This window comes from Echiichthys vipera (assembly GCF_963691815.1).
Source record: "Echiichthys vipera genome assembly, chromosome: 9".
In the NCBI taxonomy this organism is placed as follows: Eukaryota; Metazoa; Chordata; class Actinopteri; order Perciformes; family Trachinidae; genus Echiichthys; species Echiichthys vipera.
The window spans coordinates 6887689-6915205 of NC_139834.1; the positions used below are offsets into that span (position 1 = coordinate 6887689).

General features: G+C 41.1%; 2 protein-coding genes across 3 annotated transcripts; one reads left to right on the plus strand and one right to left on the minus strand.

The window, feature by feature from the left end:
- Nucleotides 1-223: 223 nt before the first annotated feature.
- On the plus strand, nucleotides 224-7741 carry zbtb48 (zinc finger and BTB domain containing 48). Its single transcript, XM_083919417.1, has 11 exons — nucleotides 224-242; nucleotides 1154-1902; nucleotides 2748-3046; nucleotides 3119-3224; nucleotides 3310-3402; nucleotides 3490-3576; nucleotides 4230-4384; nucleotides 4498-4634; nucleotides 6089-6253; nucleotides 6348-6436; nucleotides 7274-7741. The coding sequence occupies exons 2-11, from the start codon at nucleotides 1183-1185 to the stop codon at nucleotides 7682-7684; spliced, it is 2262 nt and encodes a 753-aa protein (XP_083775543.1). The 5' UTR covers nucleotides 224-242; nucleotides 1154-1182; the 3' UTR covers nucleotides 7685-7741.
- Nucleotides 7742-10882: 3141 nt separating this feature from the next.
- Nucleotides 10883-26436, minus strand: klhl21 (kelch-like family member 21). Of its 2 annotated transcripts, none has more exons than XM_083919511.1 (5): nucleotides 26313-26436; nucleotides 16885-17961; nucleotides 14825-15230; nucleotides 13627-13699; nucleotides 10883-12482 (listed from the first exon to the last, which is right to left on the minus strand). In XM_083919511.1, the coding sequence occupies exons 2-5, from the start codon at nucleotides 17909-17911 to the stop codon at nucleotides 12147-12149; spliced, it is 1842 nt and encodes a 613-aa protein (XP_083775637.1). In that variant the 5' UTR covers nucleotides 17912-17961; nucleotides 26313-26436; the 3' UTR covers nucleotides 10883-12146. The 2 variants fall into 2 exon arrangements, with proteins under 2 accessions (XP_083775637.1, XP_083775638.1); XM_083919512.1 differs by lacking the exon at nucleotides 26313-26436 and adding an exon at nucleotides 19100-19183.
- Nucleotides 26437-27517: the final 1081 nt, after the last annotated feature.

The following is a 27517-nucleotide window of genomic DNA, read 5'->3' on the forward strand; positions in this document are numbered from 1 at the left end:
TTTACGTTTAATACATTAAGCAAAGCTATTATCCTTCATTCGGCTTATTAACACATTTTTTGAATTAATAAAAAGTAATGTAGCCGCACATATTAATTATATTTGAAACTAATTTGTTCTTAAAAGTGTGCATGTTGATGTTTAATCATGGACAACAAGAACTTTCCCGGAGTTCACACAGCGTCACATCCTGTTCCTTTTGCAGTTTTTAGGGGCCTACAAGAAACGAAAGCAAGGTGCATGTAAGTTAGCGTCTTTGCTACGTTTGTTCAGCCTATTTGCAGTGCATCAGAAGCGTGTGCAGCTTCTAAGCGATATAAAAGAGATAAATGATCAGTTTTCAACGATGCTGCAGATGCGAGTCTCGTGCAGCTGTCGGGTGCGTACCAATGTTAAGGGAGCGTCTTAAAATATGTGCTAGGAAATAAACGTCGAGCTGCGTAGGTGGCTAGGGGTTTGCAATCATTTGAGGAAAATATGTCACAACCAGGATCATTATGATGATTCCATCAAAAATGTACTAGAAAGTATTTTAATAATCAATATATTTATTGTGGTAGCTATCAATGACACAAATGCTAATTTTTGGAGAAGTAGATGACCTGATGCAAATGAAAACAAGCTCTCCTAGAAATATTCAACACTTGTTTAAAAATGCTATTTTTTCTTAAATTCTATTTTTCATGTTGTTCAATTTCAAATTAACTCTATATAAAGTACTTGCAGCTTTATAGTCATCTTAATTGATAATAACAAGCACTTGCTGACTAAAATGTCTCGGAGAATCTAATGTGAAATATTTGGAGGTTATATTTTGCACTAAAGTCCTTAATAAATTGAAAAAAATACCCAATATTTTTTATTTGTTGCATGTGAAATTCACACAAAAGTATACAAAATAGGCTTTACAAAGTGGTTATTTCATACAGACTCTTTTTTTTATTGAATTACTGGAGAACATGCTAGAACATATTGTGATCGAGATATGAAATTATCTGACCCGGGATAGATGATCTTAGCCATATTGTCCAGCCCTAGTTGCATCGCTACTCTAAACTGTTACTTTGAGCTGTGTATTTGAGGTTAAAAATAATACAACGCTTAGTTACTTTTATATATACAGTGTCGTGTCATGTGCCTGTGTGTCACGCAGCAGCAGCAGACTACAGGGAAACCGAAGGGATGCCTGCAGCAGAGAGCAGCCATGCACAGCGTGTCCTGACCTCCCTGAACCAGCAGAGGGCAACAGGGAGGTTTTGTGATGCAGCGTTGAATGTGGGAGACGGTGAGGTCTACCTGGCCCATCGCAACATCCTCTCCTGCTTCAGTGAACTGTTCCAGCAGTCCGACATGCCAGCAGGACCGCGTACAGAGTTCTGCCTGCAGGAGTGTCCCAACGACGGCCTGGAACTGCTCCTGAACTTCGTCTACACCGGAGAGCTGAAGCTGGACCCTGAGAACCTGGAAAAGGTGCAGAGTGCGGCAGCCAGCCTGTGTGTACCAGAAGCCCTCACGCTCTGTCAGCAGTTCAAGGAAACCTCTGTGGATCCTGCAACGCCTCTCAAGCGTAAAAGAGGCAGACCCAGAAAGTCCACATCAGATACAACCCCCAGTTGTTCAGTCAAAGAGGAGAATTTGCCCACAGTGACAAAAGATGAGTCCAACTTTGACAATCCTACAACCAACTGTAGCATGTCTGCCAGGCCCACTTCTACCACCACCACCACCCGCTCTGGTCGTGTAGTGAAGGGCCCCAGGAGACTGGTGACTGATGGGAGCCCCGCCGCTGATTTTACAGCCCCTGAAAAAAACGGCAAGAAGGCTCCACTTATTCCCACAGAGAGAGAAAGTGGAGATGTTGTGGAGAACCGAAACCAAGATCAGCCAACTGGTGAAACTGAGGTAGAAAACATGACGGACTGAATATGAGCTACTACATGTAACTGCAAAGTGCAAATAATGATTCACAGGCTTATGCAAATAATGATGAATTTAAAAAGGGGTTTTCTGAATTGATTTATAAGGTTTAGCCACAGTCAGTGTATTACCTACAGTAGATGGAGGTCAGCACGTCCCAGTGTGGAGAAGCAGACGGGCAGCCGCTAAACATACTTTAGCCACTAAAAAAAATAAAAAAATCAATATGAGTTTAAGTGCACGCTATATTTAGAATACTTTCACCACTGTACCTTGCATCAGACAGCCCTGTTGAAGTTTACGTGGGGGGAACTGAAGCTGGTCTATGCTCTCCTTAAAACCACCAAACTCCATTGCTAAAAGTTTTACCTCACAGAACACAGGAGTTGCTCGTCACCTGCTGCCTTGATCAGTTAGTTAAGTTTGTGTTACTGTTACACTCTGGTGTTTTAAAGGGTTAGAAATTAAGAAAACTAACAAACAAACCAACATATGGAGGCAGCAGTAGACCAAAAACTGCTGCGTACTGTGAGGTAAAGTTACTGTTTTGTCAGTGTAGCCTGGTGGCTTTGATGAGAGCGTAGAACAACTTCACTTCCCCCCACATAAACTTCAACAGGGCCGTCTGAAGACCGGGTAAAGTGGTGAAATATTCTAAATATAGCGTTACCTTAAACTTATATTGCTAAAATAGACTACTACTGTCAGTAAAACACTGACTGTGGACAAGTACCTCATACAACCACACATTAAAAACAATCCAAACTAAGCCTTTAAAGATGAATATGATGGTTATCATTATTATTACACTTGTGTTGTGCTATCTGCAGATCGACATCAATGACAATGGTGTTAGCGAGGGAATGGAAGAAGTAGAAGAAGAAGAAGATGAGGATGTGGGGGATTTTGAGGGGATTGCTGAAGACACGGATGAGGAGTATGTGCCTGTAGAAGAGCCCGGTCCCTTGGCCCCGTCCACATCGACGGCACGTAGACGCAAAGCCCAGAATAAGACGGACAAAAACGAGAACGGTGAGGCTGTGGAAGAAGACTCCAAGAAGGACTCCGTGCAGTGTCCCGTCTGTGACAAATCCTTCAAGAGCAAATACTACCTTAAAGTCCACAACAGGTATTCCACTTCACCGGTGTACTTCACATTACTGCTGAAAGAATAAGCCACTAAGGTGTCTTTTTTTTATAGGCGACACACAGGTGAGAGGCCCTTCGGTTGCCTTAAATGTGGAAAGAGGTACTTCAGGAAGGAGAATCTTTTGCTCCACGAGATCAGAGACTGCGCTAAAGTTCAGGTGAGTATCCCGGAATCTGTCTTCAGTATCGAGTTAGAGCCCAGAAAGTGTAAACTCAGTGTTTGTGCTGTGTTACAAATGACAGACGTACACCTGCGAGACATGCTCCTCAACATTTAACGGAAAAGAAGAGCTACGTTTGCACATGGTGTCCCACACAGGACATATGCCCCACAAGGTACACAAACGACAACGCAGCACAGAATAAATGACATCAAACTTGAAATGATCTTCATTGATATAGTGTCATTTTTTGTTTTTACAGTGTTCAACCTGTTCTGAACAGTTTATGCACAAGAAGAACTTGACAATTCACATGATGAAGGTCCACGGTTATCCCAAACCACATGCAGTAAGTTTTCTAGACTGTCTTGCAACGAGACTTTGACTTAAAGGGATAGTTCTGATATTTTACCCCACCAGATGCTGGTCTACCACTGCCTCGACTGGTTCGTTCGTTTGAGTTATTTTGGTGTTTTAAAGGGTTAGAAATTAACAACACTTACAAACCATCTAACCAATCGAGGCAGTATTACACCAGCAGCTCCTGTGTAATGCAAGGTAAAATTACTCTTTTTGCCACCAGACTCGGTGGCTTTGACAAGAACATAGAACAGCTTGTGTTGCGTTAACAGGCAAGGAAAAAGCTGTGAAGATATTTATATTCATTTAAACAGATTTTTAAGGTCGCTAAAATACGTTTCGATGCTGTCCCCGTCCACAGCAGTATGTTTCTTAGCTTTTGTACCTGCTTCTCCAAACTGGAGGCGTGCCGACCGCCATCTACTGTAGGAAATACACCGACTGTATATAAGTACCTCACACAACTACACGTCAAAAAAACAGAACTATCCCTTTAACGGTGATTTAACTACAGTAAATAGTGATTTCATGGTTTGAACTGTGTTGTAAAACTATTCTCTTATATTTTCATTTAAAGCCACTTGAAATCAAGTAAAAAACCTGTTTGTTTCAGTCCTTTAAAACAATGGTTTTCATTTTTAGTGTCCACAGTGCCCCAAAACCTTCTTAACCCGGACGGAGCTGCGTGTGCATGAGGCAGCCAAACATAGAGGGGAAAAGCCGTTTGTGTGCGAGGAGTGTGGCCATCGAGCGTCTAGTCGAAACGGCCTGCAGATGCATATCAAAGCCATTCACAGGTAGAGGAATAATGTGATTTTTTTGTCTGGTTTGAGCACAATGTGCATTCAATCTGGATCCGTTTTCAAAAAAACACTCAGCTGAGTCTTTTTTTTGTTGCTCTTCTTTACAGAAACGAGCGCCCTTTTGTTTGTAGCTTATGTGGCCACGCATTCTCCCAGAAGAACAACCTAAACATGCACCTGCGTATACACAGCGGTGAGAGGCCGTACCAGTGTCATCTCTGTGGCAAAACCTTCAGGACGCAAGGTAACGGCTGTCCTCCTCGGTCTGCTGCTGTCTTTATCACTGTCAACATGTTGAATAGATTGGATCAGACAGATTCAAACTGACACTCAGCTCCTGGGTGGCAATTATACTGCTTTAATCTGAATGGTACAATTTGAGTCATAAATTTCACCTTTCTCTCATAAGATTCAGGAGGATTTTACACTTCGCAGGGATATCATTATCTACCATGTTCATCGCAAATAATCTGCTTAGAAACCGTAGGGAAAAGATGATTGTCCTAAACTTGCATGAGAATATTCACATTTTGAAGTTTTCTTCGGTATCAAAGTTATCCATTAATAGTTGTGGGTACATTATAAACTGCTAACAGCTAATTCGGTATACTTTAAATGGCACAATGGGCAACAATTAGAACATGACTTGTACTCTAAATATAAGTAAGTGTTATAGCAGGAGTGACAAAATCCATTCTCCCCAAAGCTATTTCAGTCAAGCTACTGGACTTGGTTATTTGTCTAGGAAGACGTTTCACCTCTCATCCAAGAGGCTTCATCAGTTCATGTACGCGTCTGACCAGGCCAGAACTGGTGACTCCAACGACTGACCCAATAGAGCACTAACAAAGTCCAAACCAACTTCCCACCAACGACTGCCACTCTAACTGCGGTCGTTGGCACTTGGAGCACAAAGGTTCCAGTGACATCATCAGCCTTGTGAGAGGTTAAATACCTGGATCTCCACATCAGGTAGTTGGACCAGTCCCAGCCTGGTCAGACGCGTACATGAACTGATGAAGCCTCTTGGATGAGAGGTGAAACGTCTTCCTAGACAAATAACCAAGTCCAGTTGCTTTTGACTGAATTTGTTTTTGAGGATAACGACGACCTGGACAAATGAGAACATTCACAGGCTTACAAAATCCGTTAACTTTCTTTGTGTTGCAGTCAGTAAGTATACTCAGAGTGTCACAGAGGGTAAACGTACACCTTAACCTGCTTAGAAATCGTAGGAAAAAAGTCCAGAACCTGCCTGAGAATCCTCACATTTTTAAGTTTTTTTAATTCAGTGACAGTTGTCTGCACGTCCACGAGAACATGACAAACAAGAACAGGCAACGGCTAATTCGGCATATTTTTAATGCTGCCAATTAAGTAGGCTCAAGTTTTAGCACTCACTGCGACATCACACTTCCTGTTTACGTCCACTGAGGCACTATGGGACTTGCGGTACCAACATTTAGAGCATTATTATCCCAGAGATACAAGCAAGATTGTAATAATAAAAGTGACAGAATCCAGTAACATTACATTGTTTTGTTAGTTATTATCAGATTGATAGATTAATTAAAATATGACTCAAAACACTTTGAGCAGGCAGAGATTCGTCCTTGAACTGTTTCTCTGTTAACACGATTAACTTTCCTTCAGGGAGATATTGTTTATCATATTAACCACTGTCTTTTTTAACACCAGCCAGTCTAGATAAACACCACCGGACACACACTGGCGAGCGTCCATTCAGCTGCGATGTTTGCGAGCAGCGCTTCACAGAGAAAGGCGCCCTCGTCCGCCACAAGGCCAGCAAACACGAGGAGGGCCGTCCCCAATGTTGTCACATATGTGGCAAAACCTTCAAAGGTAAGACCGAGGCACCGTGCGGGTTATTATACAACATGAACCTGGTGAGCGCAGAGCTTGACGTGATTCTTCTTTGTCTTTTTGCCTTCATCAGCGAGGGAGCAGCTCCGTGTTCACCTGCGCCGCCACAAGGGCATGAGGAAGTTTGAGTGCATCGACTGCGGCTACAAGTTCACTCGACAGGTAGGCCCACAACTGTTGATCATGAATGTATCTAGCTCCGTAAATGTCTCTGTAAAAACACAAGCACAAGCATCTATCGACCTCTGGGTTATGGGCCCAGCACGCTTCCGCTGCGCCACTCTGCCATTCACCTCAGATGGGACTCGAACCCACAATCCCTGGCTTAGGAGGCCAGTGCCTTATCCATTAGGCCACTGAGGCTGCCACAGATCAGTCGTCCAGTGTCATTCAGCATGTAATCCTTCTGTGTGGACAGCCTTTGTGTAAGGTTAAATCAGGGAATGTGCCTGAATGTGTGTCATGGCTGTGTGATGTTGTTGTTTGTGTCCAACAGCAGAATAATTGTTTGGTCCATAAAACAAGTGGCAGTTACAGTTTACTATCAGTGAAGATGATGAAAGATATTCAGATTTGAGTCGTTACAACTTGATTTTTTTGGGGGGCATTTTGATTTAAGGAAATGACAGTTAAAAAAACCAACTATAATTATCTGGATGAAAGAAGATTAGGTATCAACAGGTGAACAAACTCAAACAAACTGAAAAATCGACTTTTTAGATGGACAGACCGTACCAAGTGTTCATTAATATTGTTAATAATTGTATTATATACATTTTAGTCAATTTTCTCCATAAAACTTTCAACCTGAAAGTTTTAATAAACATAGGCGTACACAGCTGTCTGCACTTATGTAACTGTTAAAGAAAGTTGGAACATTTCAATCGTAATTCTTATTTATGTCTTTATTTTGCATAAGTATTCTTATGTGGCCTTTCCTTGTCTCTGACTATCGATGAATTGACTTCACATTACACCTCTATGTGCTCCCTCTTCCAGGCACACCTTCGACGACACATTCAAATCCATAAACGCACCGAGAACTACAACCCTCGGCAGAGAAAGCTGAGGAACGTAATAGTGACGGATGTGGAGGCAAGTCCCGGCGATAACGAAGCTCTGAATGAGGCGGAAGACACGCTTATCGCCAAGGAGACCGGGGATTATGTCCCGCAGAACGCTGACGTCCAGGAACCCCCAAACCCAGAGCCCGACTCAGGGACAGTCCTCACGTCTTCTAGCTGCATAGTGAGGGTGGTTCTGTCCAACCAGAACCTGGGGCATGTGGAGGCGGCGGGGACTTTCTCTGTGCCCGGAGTGTTGCAGCAAACACAGCTGGTCACGGAGGCTTACGAGTCCACAATAGACATGGAGGGAATGGTTGAGAACATATCAGAGAATAAGACCTGAAAGACTCCAGAGTTCCCGTGAAGACCACTTCCTCAACCAGAAGCACTGCTGTGATGTAAGGCCTTACAGATCCAAAGAAGAATCAAATGAAGTCATCCTCATGCTTTAAGAACAAGAAACAAACTGCATGCTTGTGAAGGCTGCATGAATGTTAAATTATATATATTTTTTTGGCTCAATTTATTTGAGCAACGTGCCGGCTGCAGCTAGACTCTGGTAATAAATGATCCTCAGTGATGCTCGGTTTTGTAGATCTATTTCAGCATAAATATACATCAAATAAGCCATCGAGACAAGTTTTTTCCGTTGATCAACTATTAACAGAGAAATCCCAGAGAGTCGCTAACAGCCAACACATCACATTTAACCACTAATATTTCTCAAAATACTTTCCTCCTTGAACTGAACTCCAGTGCTTTCCGTAATCCAGTTGTTTTGGCTTCCTGTCAACACGGACCTAGCCGACTGCTAAAGCTTGTTGCATTGTAAGTTTATTTTTTAATAAACTCAGGCAGGCGCGTCGTTAGACCCGGGCATTCAGGGCTATAGCCCCGGATCTCTTGGAAATAGCCCCGGACTTCTCTGCCATCATCAAAAACAACATAATGATGATGAAAATAGCCGATTACATTAGACTTTTATGTGGCTGCATCACCAGCAGCCACAGATGCAACATTGTTGCAGTGAAAACCGCAGCATTCTGACACGTACACACACTGACAAGTGATAACTTCAGAATCAAACTTAAAGCAGACTGACTTGATAACTTCAGAATCAAACTTAAAGCAGACTGACTTGATAGCTTCAGAATCAAACTTACTTATTTATGATTTACCCAAACACCGGTCAGGCGAGGAAACGTCCATCAGAGCAGTGATGTCTTCTAGTCTGCACAGTTTCAGACCTGCAGTGGATTCAGACCGGTCCACTTGACATGGGGTCGGTGCATGTCAGTGTTTCTGAGGCTGTGGGCTGTTCCTATGTCTCATTCTGGCTGCTGGGGTCTGTGCTGACCTAAACATTAACCTCCTCAGTAGACCTGCCCCAACAGGAGTCACACATGACCAGGTCTTTCCTTTAATTCCCAAACTACGTCCCAATTGCATGTTCATCTGCCCAATTTCAAACATTTCTTGGGGAGAAACCCCCGAACCCCATTTGGGGAGGACTGACTTCTGGGCTACAGCCCCGGATGCTTTCACGAGCTAGTGACGCGCCTGAACTCACTAACTATGTTGTTGTCGCTTGGTTTTATGTGTAAGGACTCTTCTCATGCTACTGCAGAGGTTTGGTGCTATTTTGAGCAGTATTAGTGGTTAAAAAAGACGTTTTGGATGTGTTCAATGCACCGCCATGAGCTATTGGTGTTAGCCATTTTTGGCTGTTAGCAACTCTCTAGGATTTCTCTGTTAATAGTTGATCAACGAAAGAAATGATCTCACTGGCTTATTTGAAACATATTCATGGATTTACACATTTTTGAGAAATAATCTTATTCTCTTTCAGGCGAAGAGTTTGATGATTGACATCTGTCAAATATAAACCCTAGAAGCTGGTTAGCTTAGCAGAGACAGGAAAGAGTTAGCCTGGCTCGGCCAACTTTTATGGAAGTGCCGGACTATTTCTTGACTTCAAGCTGCCTTCACACTGCCGCGTGGTAACTCAGCGCCTCCAGTCATTTCAATGAGAGCGGGCAGCAGAGGAAGGAAGTGGCTTTGATCACAGCAGTAGAGGTATGAAGCGGTTGCAGCCCACTAGGAGTCCACTGAGCTGAACTTAGGGCGGGGAAATGTCTCGGTGGTCGACAGGGCGGTTGCTGCGTGGCGGTGTGAAAACAGCGTATGGGGATTCTCGGGTGTTTGCTAAAAAGAGTGCAATGTTTTTAAAAGCACCTCCTGCTTGTGAATTATGTGTGCGTTCATATCAGGCCCTTAAGATATCGATTTATTGTTTTTTTTTTACACTTTTTGTTAACGTAGCACCAGGCTAGCTGTTTCCAGTCCAAGTTAACTGGCTGCTGCTGACTGTAGAAAGAAGTATATCTCACAAAAAATTTAACTTTTTCTTGGATGTGGATGTTCCATATCTGATAGCAGAGCAGATATACAGTATGTTGGATTTTTTTTTAAAGTACGCTCTGGTTAAAGGTGCCCTGTCGAGGGAGATTCCACGCTATTCAGCTGATCAACAGTTGGAGACATAAAAAAAAAAGCAGAGCCATGCTCCCATTAAGGCAGTGAAGAAGACTGCTCGTACACATACACGGGTGTAAAGACTGGAAATACGTCTTTTTGAAATGGGCTTTACAAATATTTATGTTAAAGAAAATACATTAAACACATGAAAGACAAAGATAATGTGTTTACAGATGTACAAATGTAAACCAACAGATGCACACGGTTTACAGACGTCAGAACATCCTTAGCTGGAATGAAGACGCCACACAGGTTTGGCTTTCATGTTAAAATAAACAGCTTTATAGATGAACGCATTAGCTTACTATAAAAACCTTTTCACACTCAGCTGCAACTACCGTCCACGTTTATACGAAATACATGAGCAACCTGCTAACAGCTCATCACGCGTCACTCTCTCCTGTATGTAGTTTAATTTACGGTACCCACACTGTAAACATTATACAAACGGTACGTAAGGTTAACAAGATACTGTATTTACAACGTCACAAACTTGTATGAAAACTAAGAAAACAATGATAGATAACACCATAAAAACATTAAAAGCTCAAAAACATGATGACAAATTGAGATTATTTTGCACTTCCAGTTACTGGCGACCCCTCACCAACAGGCGGGTACATCTTAAGCAACCACAGCACAAATATATCCATAAATAAACATACAAAACATCTGTAAATACAAGTCTTAAGATAATTCTTCATGCACATTCCACTGGTGGTTATAAAAGGCTGACGTAGCCCAGTTTCAGGGTCAGGAGTGACAAACGGAGAGAGATACCCAATAATCCCCGGGTAGTCCCACTACGATGACAGAAGATTACTCAGCGAACCTTCGAGCACACGATACTTCAACTCATCTTATGAAGCCACATCTGTTTAGTGTTAGATATTAACTGTGATTGTCGTAGTTTTTTTGGAATGTAAACAGATTATTGCTGTTTTTGAACAAATATTTGATATTACATACAGTATATATGGATAATTTGGGGGGGGGGGGGGGGCACTGTGTTTCTTTAAACCAATCACAGTGGTCTGTTGCCCGAATGCAGCGACAGTGCCCTTGCAAAATAGATAGCGTAGATAACGGATAATGCACTAAGACTGCAGTCTGACACAGCCGGGCAAAGGCAGGCTTCTGAATCCGGTGAGTCATTTCTCCTGTAGCATCAAAGACGTACATCTAAGAAATCCTAACCCCACCTACAGTATGTGCAGTTGTTCTCATGTGTTTGTAAGTGTGTAGTTGGCGTCTCTTGCGGCCAGTGAGGGAAAAACACTACAACTGTAGGGAGAGTGTTTTTTTTCCTTCTCTCTTGCGTCAGGGGGGAGGTAATAAGTCCCATCGCTGCTTGACCCACCAGAATGAGGTGAAGTAGATGCTGCGCTACAAAAAAAATACTTGGCCAAGAGTATATTTTGGTTTTACAAGGGAAAAAAGCTCCAGGATGAAGCCGCCAGTATGCTTCAGATCATTTCTGTGTGACGTTTACATGCCGCTGAGGTGGGAACGGTTTGACCTTCTGTCTCTTGCCACTATTTCTATCAACTTTTCTATGTCGAGTGCAGCACTATGAATGCCTTGCAGGGGAAACTGTATGGAAACAGGCACATAATTAAATGATATCATGTCTCCCACTTTTGCTGAAGGGCAGCTGTTCACTCCGTCTTTGAGTGTAGCCGTTTTATAACAACTAACAAGGTTCCCTTCATCTTTTCCGAAGTCACTTTTCAAGCCTTTCCAGCCCCTTACAGCTGTGGTAACTGACCTGTTTATATACAGCACATACAGTATATACAGCATACTGATTATTGCACTTCTTCATCACATTAAGATTAGGACATTAGATGTTTTGTGACAGATTTCTACAGGAGGGAAGTTTCATGTTCGCTGAAAAGACTTGGCACCTTATATGACCTACATTTGAAACGCTCTCAAACTCTAAAATCACTTCTCAAACCTTGAAAACACTTTCATTTTAATGTGGTGTTTTCAAGGATTTCCAGCACGCGTGAGAACCCTGAACTTTTGATTTCTAACCTAGTCGGACATATCCTGCCAAGTAGTTCTGACCGAGCACAACCTGACCCTCAGGACAACATGCTGGGTTAATTTCCCACATTTGCCTCAAAGGTAGCGCCTTCTTTAAACGTGTCTCTCTTCCACGCCGTGAGACCAAACAGGGCTTAGAAACACCAGGATCTTAGTCAATAGACTGCTATGAGGGAGAACAGATGGAAGTGTAACAGGGGTTTCCGGGCCCAAACTCAGTGTGCTGGGTTCACATCCTGGTTCTGGTTCTGGTTCAGATTGTTGTTGAGATTGTGGAGCGCTTGGTGACGCTGGTGCCGGTGCAGGTGGATGGCGTTTGACTCAGGTATGTCCGTAGGTTCAAATGCACTGGACACCTGCGGCATGAACTGGCGGAATATGCTGACGCTGCCATGCCAGAAGGTCGGCTGCGGGAGCCGCCCAGCTGGAGTCCAAGAGCGGGTGGTCGGGTCGAACGCCTCCACCACATCTGACAGCTCAAACGTGTTGTCATAACCACCGGACACATATATTTTACCGCCCAGGGCGGCCACACTGCCTCCAACATGGACCTGGATGTAACAGAAAATACTGGATTTAGTGAGTTCAATTATAAGTGAATACATAATACAGGTGGGTTATCAGTTTTAACCACCCACATACTCTGGACCAGTCTTTGTCCTGGACATATATACACACACATCTTATTGTCATATATGCACAAGGACAATGTTTTGTTTGGGAAAATGGGAAATACATGAACACTGTGAACCATTTCTGTCAGAAAACATACCAGAGTCTAAGGTAAAGATAGTGAGATTTCATCAAAATATCTTTATTCTACATGTCTCATTTGCAATTTGACCCAAAATAAACCGATTGTACGAACCACATCCTACAAAAAAACATTTAATTCTGCGCTCAGTGTAACTGTGAAGCCATGATTGATTCGGCTGAGACCAACAGTCACATGGCAACAATTCAGCGACTGAACTGCAGGTTGTTTACACAGAGATGACAGGAAAGGTTGTATATTTAAATAGTTTAATATGTGGAGCCCCAATTTTTTCCATGGTAACACTTGTGGGCACAACTGTTGTTTATCTAGATTCCATCTTTTTTATTTTAACGGTGTTGTACTGCGCAAAATACACTTTTCAGTTGTCCCTACTTCTCGCCATGACTGTGCCGTTTCCATAGCTTATTTCTTTTCACACTCTTTTACACATAGTATTATTGATGGATTATTGAGCTGTGTTTTGGAATCATCTGATAACCTTGTACTGTAATCAATCAAACTATTTAGCATTAAGCAGCTTTCATGCAGGTTAGTGCAGTTCAAAGTGCTTCAAATTTGACTGGAAAAAAATATTAATACAAAAGAGAAAGAGTGTAGACAATGAAAAAACAATAAAAAGACAAAAACAAATGTAATGGCAGGTTATGGGACTTATAGGTTCATGTCATCTCGTTAGAGGCAGTGATCAATTACATTTCGGGCAACAAATCTATAAAGTTATCACAATGAAGTCATTCAAAAGGCCACATTTATATTCATCCGTCACCTTTACTGTATTCAGGCAAGTATCTGCAGTGTTTATGATCCCGTCTGGATTTACTGCGGTGTTGCTGACACTTACGTTCACAGTTCATAACTTTTCCTGATCACAACAGACTGTAAATAAAGACAACAAGTGTCTGGTGTGTAATACAAACCTGGGTCATCGGACTAATTTTGTCCCACTCGTTCTTTTGAGGATTGTAAACATCGACCTCGGCAGAGTCATCCCTACAAATAGAAACACACCGGAGTCAAGCTGCTGCCAAAACAATCAGAACTGCAAATGTCATCACAATAACTTCAGCGACCATTACAACAACAACGTTTCATGAACAAATGTTTCTTTCTTGATTTTAAGATAATCAATCCTACCCCACATATCCCTATATTACTACAAACCTCTTCATTCTCACTTCTGTAACATGATTTGAATATTTTGCACAATTTTGTATTTTAGAAAAACATAATGTTATTATCGAGTAGTGCACTCTTGTTTAGTCTGTGCTCACAGCAGGAAACTGGGCAGTCGAACAACAGAAAGACTGAATACTAGAGGAAATAGTCTACATGTGTTTACCAGATGTGGAAGAAGTACTCCCATCCTTTACTTAAATAAAGTGACAGTACAACAAGGTAGAAATACAAGTCATGCATTTAAAATTTACTTTAAAATGTACTTAAAGTGTTAAAGTAAAAGAAGTAAAATCTGCCCAGTGACTGATATATTATTAGAAATTACATTGTTAATACTGATGCATCAATGCAGCATTTTACAGTTCCATCTGATCGAGGTGAAGCTTGTGTGAAATATATTTTTACATATATTTATATTCAGTTTTAGGTAGTTTAGTCCAGTGGTTCCCAACCCAGGGGTCGCCCCCCTCCGAAGGGTCACAACAAGATAAATCTGTGGGGTTTTGAGATGGGTGAAAAATGACTAAAGTTCTGATATATACATTTAGATTTATTTTTCAAAATGGTCTCCAACCTTCGCCTTTTTGTGAAATATTGTAATAATTAAATAACTTGTTCAATCTTTGTGTGCAGTGTGTTATACTTTATAAGCATAATTAAAAACAAAAGTACCTAGTAACTAAGGCGGTCAAATAAATGTAGTGGGGTAAAAAGTACAATCTCTCCCTCTGAAATGTAGTATAAAGTAAGTAAGTACAAAGCAGCAGAAAATGGAAAGTTAAGTACCTGAATTTAGTATTTAAGTACAGTGCTGGAGTAGATTAACTTTATATTTAGTGTGTGGATTACTGTTATAATTCTCCTCACACTCTAAATGGATGTAAATTAAACTATAAATATTTAGTTTCAATGTGTAACTGAAGTCAATTCTCTTCTCACCGGATGAAGTAGATGAGGCTTTTTAAGGTCACAGTTTTGGGCGTGAAGGACCACGGGGGCAGCTGTCCACAGCTGACCATGGCCCAGCGGTTGGTGTCTGCATCGTAGCTCTGGATGGCCATGGTGTCCTCCCCTGTCAGAGAGCCGATGGCGTACAGGCGTCCGCTGCACGTGGTGGTGGAGCAGTTGTCCATGGCGTGCAGCATGGGCGGTAAGGCCTCCCAGCAGTCCAGAGCCTGATCGTAGCGTTCAGTGCTGTCCGACGCCACCACGTAGAGCTGACCTTTCAGCACGCAAGAGCTGTGATACTCGCGAGGCTTCAGCATGGGCGATGCCTCCGTCCACTCATTGACGCTGGACTTGTAGCGCCACACGCCGTCGTAGAGGCGAGAGCCATCGGAGCCACCTGGAGGACACAGACGTGTCGTTTCAACTGTTAATATGCATCTATTTGTTTTTTTGCCCTGGTGCTCAGTAAGATATACTACGAAGCAAAAGTTTTAGTTTGTCAGTATAGATTCATTTGAAGACGTACGTCAATGCTGTCGACCTTCATCAACATTCTTGCTAGCACTATTCTATAATTCAACCAAATCGTATCGTGATGAAGCACATTTACTTCTCAAAAAATGATTTCTGAAATGCCTGAATATACTCATTTGAAGTTTGTTTTGGTTACAGCAATATCAACGTCATTTGGACGCCACTTTACGTTACGATCCTTACCCATTGTTGTGTGTTCATTTTCCACTGAAGTTCTTAATAGAATGAGAAAACACTCATTGACACAGAATTATACCATGTGGTTATTTCCTATAAACTATTTACATGCTATGTCATTATTGAGATATGAAAATGACCCACACTGGGACAGAGCATCCCTATCACCCAGCCCTCATTTTAAATGTAATGTTTGACCCTTTAAGCCTCGACAGAACATATATAATACCTTTACACACAAAATGAATGCACATCAGGGCTGGGCGAAGTCAGTGGCAATTGAGTGTGTGAGCTGTGTCCCACTTTCTTATAAAATATCCTTTACAAGTCTAAACAAAACCTTAAATAACCAACTATGGTAGCTTTTGATTTCCATCTGTTCTAAATACTTAATGTGGACAAATAAATGTGTAAAATCATGAAGTAATAACACAAACCCCAGCCCCCGTCTACGACTGAACAGAGACAAGTCCAAGTGAAGAGGTTTTGGACATGTTCTCAAAATGTAAGACCTTTCATATTTAAAAAAAATAAAGAAAGTGTAAGCCTCTATAAGGATCTGCGGACACCCTGACCTTCCCCTCTTTACGGTAGCTCAGTTTATAAGTGAAGAACATTCTAGATATCATGTAGTTATTTTCAGTCCTCCTTTTCATTCTTAAATATTTAATATTTCAAGCTACTTTGTTGCCCTTAAAAAAGGTACAAATGCTCAATTCAAATAGGACTTATTCAATAAAAACTGTATCAGAAGGTTATAAAAACTTAATCTGCCTGTGAACATTATGTAATCACATGCTGCTGGTATTTCTGTCCTAGAAGGAGTGAGCTGACAGCTAAATTTGTTGTTGAGCTCAGAGTGAAGCTCTGGGATTATTCCTGAAGGGAAACATGATGAAGATGATGATGGTGGTGGTGATGATGATGATGATGATGATAACGCCGCTGCTGTCCTGGCAGCACATCATGTCCTGCCTCACTTTGCCTTGTTCACACTGAGACCCACTGGCCAAAGAGCCTTTAGTTTATTTATAAATGCAGCCCGGTCATTTCATTAGACGAAGGAGCGGGAATGGAAAGCTACTGACCTGAGCGTTCATGCTACAGTGAATCAGATGTCACTGTAACCACTGCACACTGTCTCTGGCCTGTCCTTCAGTTAGTGGGACACCTGAAGATGTTGATGCATTTATACATATACAGGGGTGGACGGACACCAGTATGATCTGTGACAACACCATGCTGACTGGGAGAGTCTTCATGAGTCAGGAAGGACTACTACTACTTTCATGTGAAACCTTTATATTTATAGTGCATTTGAACGTCTTTCAATAACTTACCTGTGACATACATATCGTTTCCGAGGGCAGCGATGCTGTAGCCTCCTCCCAGGTGGTCGGGGAACTCAGCCAGGTAGCGCCACTGTCCGGTCTGGGGGTTGTAACAGTCCACTGTGACCAGCTCGTCACAGTCCTGGTCGCAGCCTCCCACCACCACCAGGATTTCTGCCAGCCCCGTGGAAGGCCGAGGCCGCATTCGGTGGCAGGGCCTGTCGTGGCGGTCGTACTCGCAGGACTGGAAGCTACGGGCTTCGTTCACCATGCGGAGGCAGGTGGGCGACAGGTAGACAAGCGGGTCGCTCTCCACGTGGGCCAACAGGAAGAACCTCCTGACAAAGGGGAGACGGACCTGCTGGAGGAGTTCAGGCCAGTAGTGCAGTCTCCGCTGGAGGTCAGACTTCACCCAGCGCACTGCAATTTGATAAGCTGCCTCCTCCTTGTCCACGCAAAGCTCATCATCTGACACAAACTCAAGGAGGCGCTTCCATGGCAACCGCGCAAAGTCTGTCGCTTTAGACAGCTCCATTATGTTTTTGAGGACAAAGCGGCGAGCGCTGGTCGCCAGCTCTCTGCAAGCGTAGGCCTCTGCAAAATCCTGGATCTCCAAGCAGTTGGAAACATCAAGCCGCTGCTCCAGAAAAGCACAGCAGGCCTCTTTGACCGAGGGGAACTGGAACAGATCGGCTGTCTTCAGCAGGACATCCACGTTGTCCTGAGTGACGGTGACCCGTCCCGTGTAGCAGAAGTCCACCAGCAGGCCCAACAGCTCAGCTGACACCTCGTGAAGAACTACGCGGTCCATTACACTCTCTCTCAAAGTACCCGCGAACATAGCCCTGAAGTAGGTACTGGCAGCGGCCAACACTGTGCGGTGGCAGTGGAACTCGCGGCCCTCGGCACACAAAGTCACATCGAAAAACTTTCGCTCGGCGCGGAGTTCATGGATTCCCCGCAGCAGGTTGAAGGCGTGGGCCGTGTCAAAAAAAGGCAGGGTGGACGGTTGTGTCTGCAGGACGGGCTTTTCCATCTCTCCTCAGTCTCAGTTCCCGCTGTTTGTGGTCAGGATGATGTTTTCGTCTGAAACAGATAAACAACAAAAACACACCTCAAATTTAATTAACGATTATTTTTCTTATCATTTATCTGTCAATCATTTTCTTGATTAATCGATTAGTTTTTTTCTCTTTAACATGTCAAAAATGCGGAAAATAAAATGATATATATATATATAGACACACATATATATATATATAGACACACACATATATATATATATATATATATATATATATATATATATATAGACACACACATATATATATATATATATATATATATATATATATATATATATATATATCAGTGTTCCCCAAAGCCCATCTGACATCCTTTAAATCCTTTAAATTAAATTTTGTCCACACCTCAAAGATATTCAGTTTACTGCCACAGAGGAGAAAACAAACCAGAAAATATTCAGTTAAAAGCTGAAATCAGAGAATTTTGACTTTGTTTCTTCAAAAATGATTCAAACCGATTAATCGCTTATCAAAATAGCTGGCGGTTAATTTGACAAATTGACTACTAATCGATTGACTGATTTAAGAAGCTCTAATTACCACCTAACACATGTTACAATAACTTTCAATATTGATTAATCTGCTAAATAGTTTCTGTTTCAATCAGGTAATTGTGAAAAATGTGTGGAAAATACCCATCACAGTTTCCTAAACTCTTCAAATTCCTTGTGTTGACTGAGCAACAGTCCAAACACCCAAACAAGACCAAGAAAAAGCTTTACATGGTCACAACTGAGGAGCTGGAACAGGGGCTGAACTTAAATTATGAAAGGATTGTCAAAGAAGTTGCCCGTTAATTTTTTCAGCTGACGAAGAAAAATGAACCGACAAATAGTGGCAGCTCCGACGCTACGTTGACATTTATCAAACATGAATCTACACATGGTGGTCTAGAATGGTAAATGACCTTAGACATGATGATGATGTTTAACAACATTCAAGGAAGTTTCAGTCAAAACTAATATCAGAAGCATAAGAGATGTATAAATATACATTCCCACCAGTTAATTTCACTGGTAAGTCGTGGTTTGTTTAAGAGAATATACAACTAAACATGTAGGCAGTGTAACAGCCCACTGACTCAAATAAATCGATTCATTTCTGAAAAAAGAAACCCTAAAAACTGTTCTTTCCCCTACCTGATGAGCCCCTCCACGCACGTTTAGTACACAGGTCTGGAATATACGCAGCTCAGCGCGACTATGGTGAATTTAAGCTCCAGCTTCTCACCGTGTTTAAGATACAGAGCCTGCTTGTGCTCGGGGGCTATAAATACACCAGCAGTGTCCATTTCCAGGCAGGGGAGGGTGTGTGTGTGTGTGTGGGTCGGTGGGTGGATGGGGGGGATTTAGGAAGAACACCTAACATGCCGTGGGCTGACGCTGTGGGGGGAAGAGTATAAACCCTCCCACTGGTATGTCTCTGCGGTCAGTCCGCTTCAGTGAGTGGTCTTTGAGAGAGGAACCAGCTGAGCCCGGACCTCCTCGCCACCATCAGCACAGCAGCACACCAAAACACACAGCCTCCTGTCGTAACGTACTGCAGTCAGGCTACCAAAATACACACAGACTTAACTGACGACGAGTCAAAAATATACTCTTAAACAACAGGACGCTTTTACAGCTGACAAATATTACACTATTAACTATTACAACTGATTAACAGATGTCACATTAGCCAACTCTAGCTTCTCAATGAACAATTTACCGCTTTTCCTAACATTATTATAGTAAACTGAACTAGAGCTGCACTGAACTAGAACTGAACTAAATGATTATCCGTTTAATTAGTAGGGCTGGGTGATAACTTAAGATGATAACTCATCGTCTTTCAATGAAATCGCATCCTGACTTCCTTGAATATTTTGATATAGAATTATGTTATCTAAATTTTGAAGGAATTTCATTTCAAGATCTTGGTTTTGTTTTTACGTTTGCTTAATAAAATGTGAAGTATTTAATTCACGCAGGTGTGTACAAAAATAGGCTTTAACATGTGGTCATTTACTTATGGAATTAGCAGAGAGCATGCTATATTGTGATGTCATTATCGAGATATGAAATTATCTATATCGGGATAGAAGATTTTGGACATATGGCCCAGCTTAAGCAGGGTTGTACTGAATGTTGTTTTTACATTCAAAAGCATCATAACAGCGTCATATTTTATCAACGTCATCGCCCTAAAAATATTGGAATAAAGTGATTAATGTCATTAAATGAGTAAGTCTTTCTCTATGAGATCAACTTCATTTTATGAAAGTAGCATCATTCACGTGCATCTCGCTTAGACCATAGCTGTTTAATGTTTAGTAACGTTAGGGATAGGGGTGCTGCTCACGTTGCGTTTTGTTTCAAAGGAATAGTTTAGTGGATGATCTTTTGTTCTCCTTTGGTTTCAGCTCCAGTTTTAATGAGTCCTTTTTCAGTTATATTTGTTTATTCCTTTAGCAGCACCCGTAGGCCCTCTCCTTCTGTTGTAGTTATGTATGTTTTCCTTTTCTATCTTTAAACCCTATTGTTAATAAATACCTTTTATATTACCAAGAACAGCTGGTTTTATGTTGCTTCCCTTTCCCCTCATGAGCTGGGTTGTAACATAAATGGGGGGTCGTCCGGGATCTTAAAAACACACCTGTCAAAAGGATTCCTGTGGGTAAATTGTCAGCACTGAGTTTAAACTGTTAGTAGCCTAATTGGTTAAATGATTGGCGTGTAATTGTGCGCCATGTTCGATCTAGACAGCTTTGTGGCTGGTCCTTCGCTGGATTTGGACATATAGCCCAGCTTAGGTAGGGTTGTACTGAATGTTTGCTTCTTTCTTTTTTACATTCAAAAGCATCATAACAGCGTCAGATTTCATCGACGTCATCGCCCTGAATATATTGGAATAAAGTGATGAATCGCATTAAGTAAGTCTATATCTGATTCATACTGTATTCACTCCGGTTAAATCACCAGGAGAAAAAGAACAGACGGTAAAAACCAGCAGAAAAACACTTGAACACACTCCATTTGCCATTGAGTCAACAGGAACCTGCATTAACGTCCTCTATAGGATTCTTGTCACTATTTGGAGATGATCTTTCCTTCTCAGAATACACAGGTTTCTCATTGCAGAGCTTTGTTTAAAAGGTTGAAATAAAGCCCCCGGCCCCTCTGGCCAAAGGACTTAGCACACATTCCTCACAAGGGTTCAACAATGCAGCGGTGCACAAACTGCGGCTCTGTGAGGCATCACACTGCTCTCCTGAAGGGCAGACAGACCTCACAGCCCCAGACCTGCACTAAAAGAAAAAACCTAACTTTAAAGGATTATCTTTACATTGGAGTGGATAACGACATTTCCTTAGATAGACGTGAGCTTTCCTTTCACTACTGATAGTAAGAAGTCACTCTATGTGACTTCTTACTATCTCTGCTTACATTTAATTTACTTCAATTTTATCTATAGTGCCGAATCATAACAAAAGTTATCTCAGGACACTTTACAGAGTAGGTAAAGACCACACTCTATGACTTATTTATGATTTACATAGACCCAACAATTCCCCCGTAGAGTACGGTGGCAACGAAAACCTTCCCTATAACAGACAGGAACGTCAGACAGACCCAGCTCTGTGGAGGACGGACATCTGTCCTGACATTTAACTATTACATCTGGCCTTTATTTGAACGGTTTATCTTATACACACACATTATCACAAAGAGCAAGGCCATGACTGGACTTAATACTCCAACAGTCAGAAGTATTGAGCAACTGACAAACTGTGTTGTTTACCAACCAGATCCAAGAATAGCCGAGAGAAATTTCTGATATGAAGGGAGAGAGGGAAGAGGGAAGGAAACCGTAGAGGTGTGGAAACAATCTTACTGCTGAGTGATGAGTGCAGAGACCAGTGTAACCGCCAGCATATGTACGTACTGTATATCCTTTTGACCTCCACAGCTCGGCTACATGGGTGAAAAGGGACCCTGTGCCCCCTTTCATCACAAACTATAACAGTATTAGACTGTCTGCCCCAGGAGCTGGACGCATGACCTGCAGTTATATTCGGGACAAAAGCAACACTCAGAGGGGCACAATGTTAGTCAGAGGACTTTAGTTACGTCCTGGACAAAACTCTAGAGGATGGCAGGGTGGTGTAGGTCACTTTCCATTCCTTGAAATGGTTGAAGGTCTATTCCTGGATTTGGGGACCATGTTACTATTGTATCTCTAGAAAGAAACTAAATGAACCTACTGAATCAGAGTTAAAACATGCAGGAACAAGACAAAAGCCAAAATTATACAGTATACTATAATGTAGGGCTGTCCTGAATAACGTTTTTTCATTAAATGACCAGTCTGCTACATGGCAGACAGATCTCTACACACATCAGACGGCCCAGTTATGACCCGATCCGACAATCGTGTATATCTCTCAGACGTTGCTCCGTACCACCAAATTCAGCCCGATTCATCCTCTGGGGACCAAGAAAGTATGCAAAAAAATTTGTTACAATCCACTAGGGCGGCCCCGACCAAGGTTTCTTGGTCAACCAGTGGTGGCCATTTAGAGCGATAAGTCGACTAACCGTATGCATTTATCCCCCAGCCCCAAAATACAGCCTCAGCGACTGAATAACATAATTCAACATAATTAATAACCTTGCATGTGACCTTCTTGGGGTCACCCTTGTTCTTTTCAAAGTGATCCCACACTTTAGATGTCTTTCCCGACATGATTGGTTATTAATTATGAGCTGTCTAACCACGATGTACAGCCAAGAGACCTGCTGTGTTATAAAAACAACACTGACAGTGAGTGTGTATCTGGCCCTTCAAATTAAAAGCGCTCCAGTTTTGAGTCACAGATTTTCACTTAACGTTGACAAGAAACAGCTCCAAATGTTTTTTTCCCCTTTGACCAATCAACCAATGAAATTGTGGTCTGCTAGTGATTTTTAGGTCGACCAGTGCTTGGTCAACTCTTTGGGGGCAGCCCTACAATCCACCAAATTGGCATATTTTAATCGAGTTGAGAGTAAGAACGCAAATGCAAAAACATCATCTTGTAACAGTTAAAACTAGGAAAAAAAGTTGACTCGATTTATTCCCTGCAATGAAGAACTTTGTGCCACAGCTTCATAAAACTATGTAGCTTCCAAGAGACCCAAGTTTATCAGTGAGCATGATGTTTATTCAGGAGCTGTTCGGTGCATGTGAAAAGCGTAAATTAAAAACAGGCTCAATTTACATAATGGTGCTTACAGTGTGCTCTCCGACGCTTGGTTTGAATGCTCGCGTTGCCTCTTGCTGGTGAGATCTTGCAATCACCAAACCCAATTTACATGCAGGCTTCAAAATGTTTTGCATTTTGTCCTCATGACAGTAGAACCGCTCTACTGTGTGCAGGATTACCTTGGATATACATCTATAATATCTTGTTTGCAAGTGTTAAGATTACTTGTACATGACAGAAGAGGCACATAACCTGGAAGGCTTTTTTCTGCAACAGCGCTCAGATTTGTGCAAGGTTGCACAGCAGCACCTGGTAGGCTAACAACCCCACGAAGACAGCTGCGGTCACTGCTGTCGTTCCGTGCTGCTGAGGCCGAGGCAGCCAACAGAGTGGAGTGACATAAACTCTCTGGTTCTCCACAGCTGAGTCTGGCCTGGCCATAAAAAGGCAACCACGCCAATCACATCCCCCCACTGAGGAGGGCCAGAACGAGGCTACTAGCAGCAACAATGCTCAGATAAAGGGAGAGCACAAGAAAAGTCATCAGTATATTATAAACTAGTGGTTCCTCAAAGCACCAAAGTACCCCCTGGCCAGCACAAAACATTTTTTGGTAGGCAAAAAACCTTTATACAGCGCAGTGTCTAATTTACTAAACAACAAACTTTCAAATGTATAGAATATATCACTGGATTCACACCAAACCAAATTTTGTCATGCAGTAACTCTTCTTTCACCGTGTTTCCAGCTGTATTGCTGCTACATTTCATCCACAAATCCATGTTCTTGATTTCCGTCTCTCATTCATGTCAAAACTGACTCCCACACTGAGTCCAGAACATGAATGCATTTGTTAACAGTTTACGGTAGGTAATGATTGCATTCAAAATACTAATATTGAATAGAGAATGAGGTTTATCAAACTTTCATTTATATTTTTATTCAACTTGTTGTTGTACACTTATTTTGGGGAATATGGCTGGATGTCAACCAGGCAGCAGCTTTTGGTGGCGGAAACTGAAAATACGGTTGCCACCTTATTTTTAGCCACCTTACATTTTGAGTAGTTAGATATGATATGAGTGGTGAGAGTAGCTGAGTAGATTTAAACATTATGCATGCATCTCTGAGGAAATCCACATTAAACTAAATATTCATCATTTTAAATACTTTAACATGTGTCTTGAGTGGGCTTTAAGTACCCTTAGCTGCTACTAGTTATGTACTTTCACCCAAGTTAAATGTTGCATTGAGGACTTTTACTTGCAATTGAACATTTTTATACTGTGCTTGCTACTTTTACTTTAGTAAAAATACGTCTTCTCTACTTCTTCCACTACTGTGTCAGGCTGCAGAGTCCTTGAAGTCAGTGAACCCCTACCAGGTCAAGTATAACCTTTCCTGACTGAGCTTACAGTTGCCAAGTGAATAAAGCAACACATTATTCATTAATCTTATATTGGGAATGTAGGGCAGAGTCAATGTTAGTGCCACCCTGAAGGCTTGTTTCATCTTATAAACCTATCAGGGGTCATTTCACATACCAAGCATTTTTTGCTCCTCGATCTGCCCCTGCATTCCTTTAATTCCTACTCCTGGAACAAGAGTTACAGTTAACAGTTATAAACAGTGGTGGAAGTTTTATTTATTTTTTATTTGAATACAAGTAGCAACAGTGCAGTGTAAAAACAAGTTAAAGTCCTGCATTCAAACTCTTACTTAAGTAACGCTACAAAAGTATACGCATCAACATACTTAAAGTACCAAAAGTAGTTATTATGCAGAATGGTCCATTTCAGAACAATATACATTAGATTATATTATTGCAATATAAGTAGTGATGCATTAATGTACTACAGCTGCAACGCTTAGTCGACAGAAAAATGATCGCCAACTATTTTGATAATCGATTACTTGTTTTTCATTTTAAAATATCAGAAAACGCTCAAATATATTGAGATTTACAGCTTTTCTCTGTTTTATATTGTATTAAACTGAATAATATTGTTTTCGGACAAAACAAGACATTTGAAGACATCGAACAACAACACTTTTCACTGTTTTCTGACATTTTATAGACCAACCGATTAATCAGTTAATCCGGGGGGAAAAATTGACAGATTAATCGGTAAGGTAAGTAATCATACTAATGATAATGTACAGGTGGTAGCTTAAACTATAACAAAACATGACTAATTATTACTACTGACTTCTATTTTGTACTAATCTAAACCTGCAAAGTAACTGAAGTAACTGTAGCGGACAATATTTGCCTCCACATTGTAGTGGAGTAGACGTAGAATCAAAATGTAAATACTCAAGTAAGCACCTCACAATTGCACTTAGGTACAGTACAGTACTCAGTTACCTAAATACAATTTTCAAATACTTGTACTTTACTTGAGTAAATACATTTTATGTAACTTTATATTTATATTCCACTACATTTAACAGGAAATATTATACATTTTTACTCCACTACATTTATTTGGTCACTTTAAATACTTTAGATTAAAATATTATCAACAAGTAAAATAGTATATATTCTTACAGATTAAGCTACACAGAAGTTTATAAAGTCATTACAAATAGCCCCCACTTTCAACAGTACATATAAACATTCATCTTTCCATAATTATAACTCAATATGATATTATTCTGAAACAGGGAATTCTGCATGAGCACTTTTACTTTTTGTACTTAAAGTACTAAATGATGCTAATACTTGTGTACTTTGACTTCCGTAACATTTTGAACGCCTTTAACTTGTAACAGAGTATTTCTACAGTGTTAAATTACTACTTTTACTTCTTCCTTCAACTCTGGTTAGAATAAACATTTGCATTAGTTGACATTACTGAGCACAGAGAGGCCTCAGTCAGGAGAAGTCCCTCCAACGCCATGTAACGATATTTGAATGTAGCTAAAGCTAGCTGTGATGTAATGTTACAATGTTAGACCCACACACTTACACAGATGAAGTGTCATTGAACGCGACTTATTCATGACAACAACACGGTGCAAGAAAAAACTGTTTAACAAAACGTTCCTGCTGCTGTCAATCTGTCCTCTTGCTTGGGTGAAAACCACCTTTATAAACACGCCAACACAAGTTTTAGTCAACTTACCAGTATATCTCTTCCACCAGTTGTTAATTTCAAGGAGTACAAGGACTTAACAGCGTTTAATCGAGCTGAAATTAAAGTTTAACGCCGCGGAGCTCTTCGGCCTCCTCTCTGCGCCATGACACCCTCAACTGTAAGAAGTGTTGCCTTCACGTGACGTCGGAAATACCAAACTTCACACGCAGATAATTCTACACTAAATTAAACTAAAGCAGTGATTCTCCAGGGGGGTACGTGTACCAGAGGGGGTACGTGTACCAGAGGGGATACGTGTACCAGAGGGGGTACGTGTACCAGAGGGGATACGTGTACCTCAGGGGGTACGTGTACCAGAGGGGGTACTTGGAAAGATTGTGAAGCAGCTCAACAAATTTGATAAAATAAAAAGTACGATTTAATTATAATAATATATAAACTGCTACACCTGAACACTTCATGTTGCAGTTATGTAAGATTGTGTGAAAACTACATGCACATATGTTTAAACATGTCGCTAAAAGAAAAATTGAATAAATGGTAGAAATAAATATCGTATTTAAAATAATTAGTGATGACTAATAGAAGGAGTACTTGAACGCAGCATTTCAAACTCATAGATCTCAGCCACAGAAGTAATATACTCAAGAAAGGGCTTCAATATATGGTTCTGAAAAAATGTTTTCAAGCATTTTTTATTTAAATTATCCCCAAAATACACTTTTAATTACACAAATTAACTACCATGTAATAACATAACACTGAGATGGCTTTGTTGTGAGCACTCAGCGCTGTCTAAAACCACCAAACATCCAGTTTATGGACTGGTGCGTCACTGGTTTCAAGGTCAACCATTAGGATAAAGCATTAATGATTTTGTTAAACTTCTTTTCATCCTTTAAAAAAACATCCAATGTGAATCTCATTAATATCTCTTATTTCTCAAAGAGGAAAATAATCCGTAGAGACGTTTAATTTAAACGTTTAATATTTGACCGGAGACTTATGTATGAAGCTTCTCTTTTTCTGTAAAACATCACGAGGCAAGACCATTAATACTGAATAGAGAAACACCTTGTTAATCCTCCGGGAAAAATTGGTCTTGTTACCTAAGCTGCTTTCTTGAAAGACATATATAAAGAAATTAGAACAATGAACAGTAACAATAAAACAGAAAAAGACATATTTAAACATATCTACATTCGACTTCACTATACAATCTATTTGTGTAA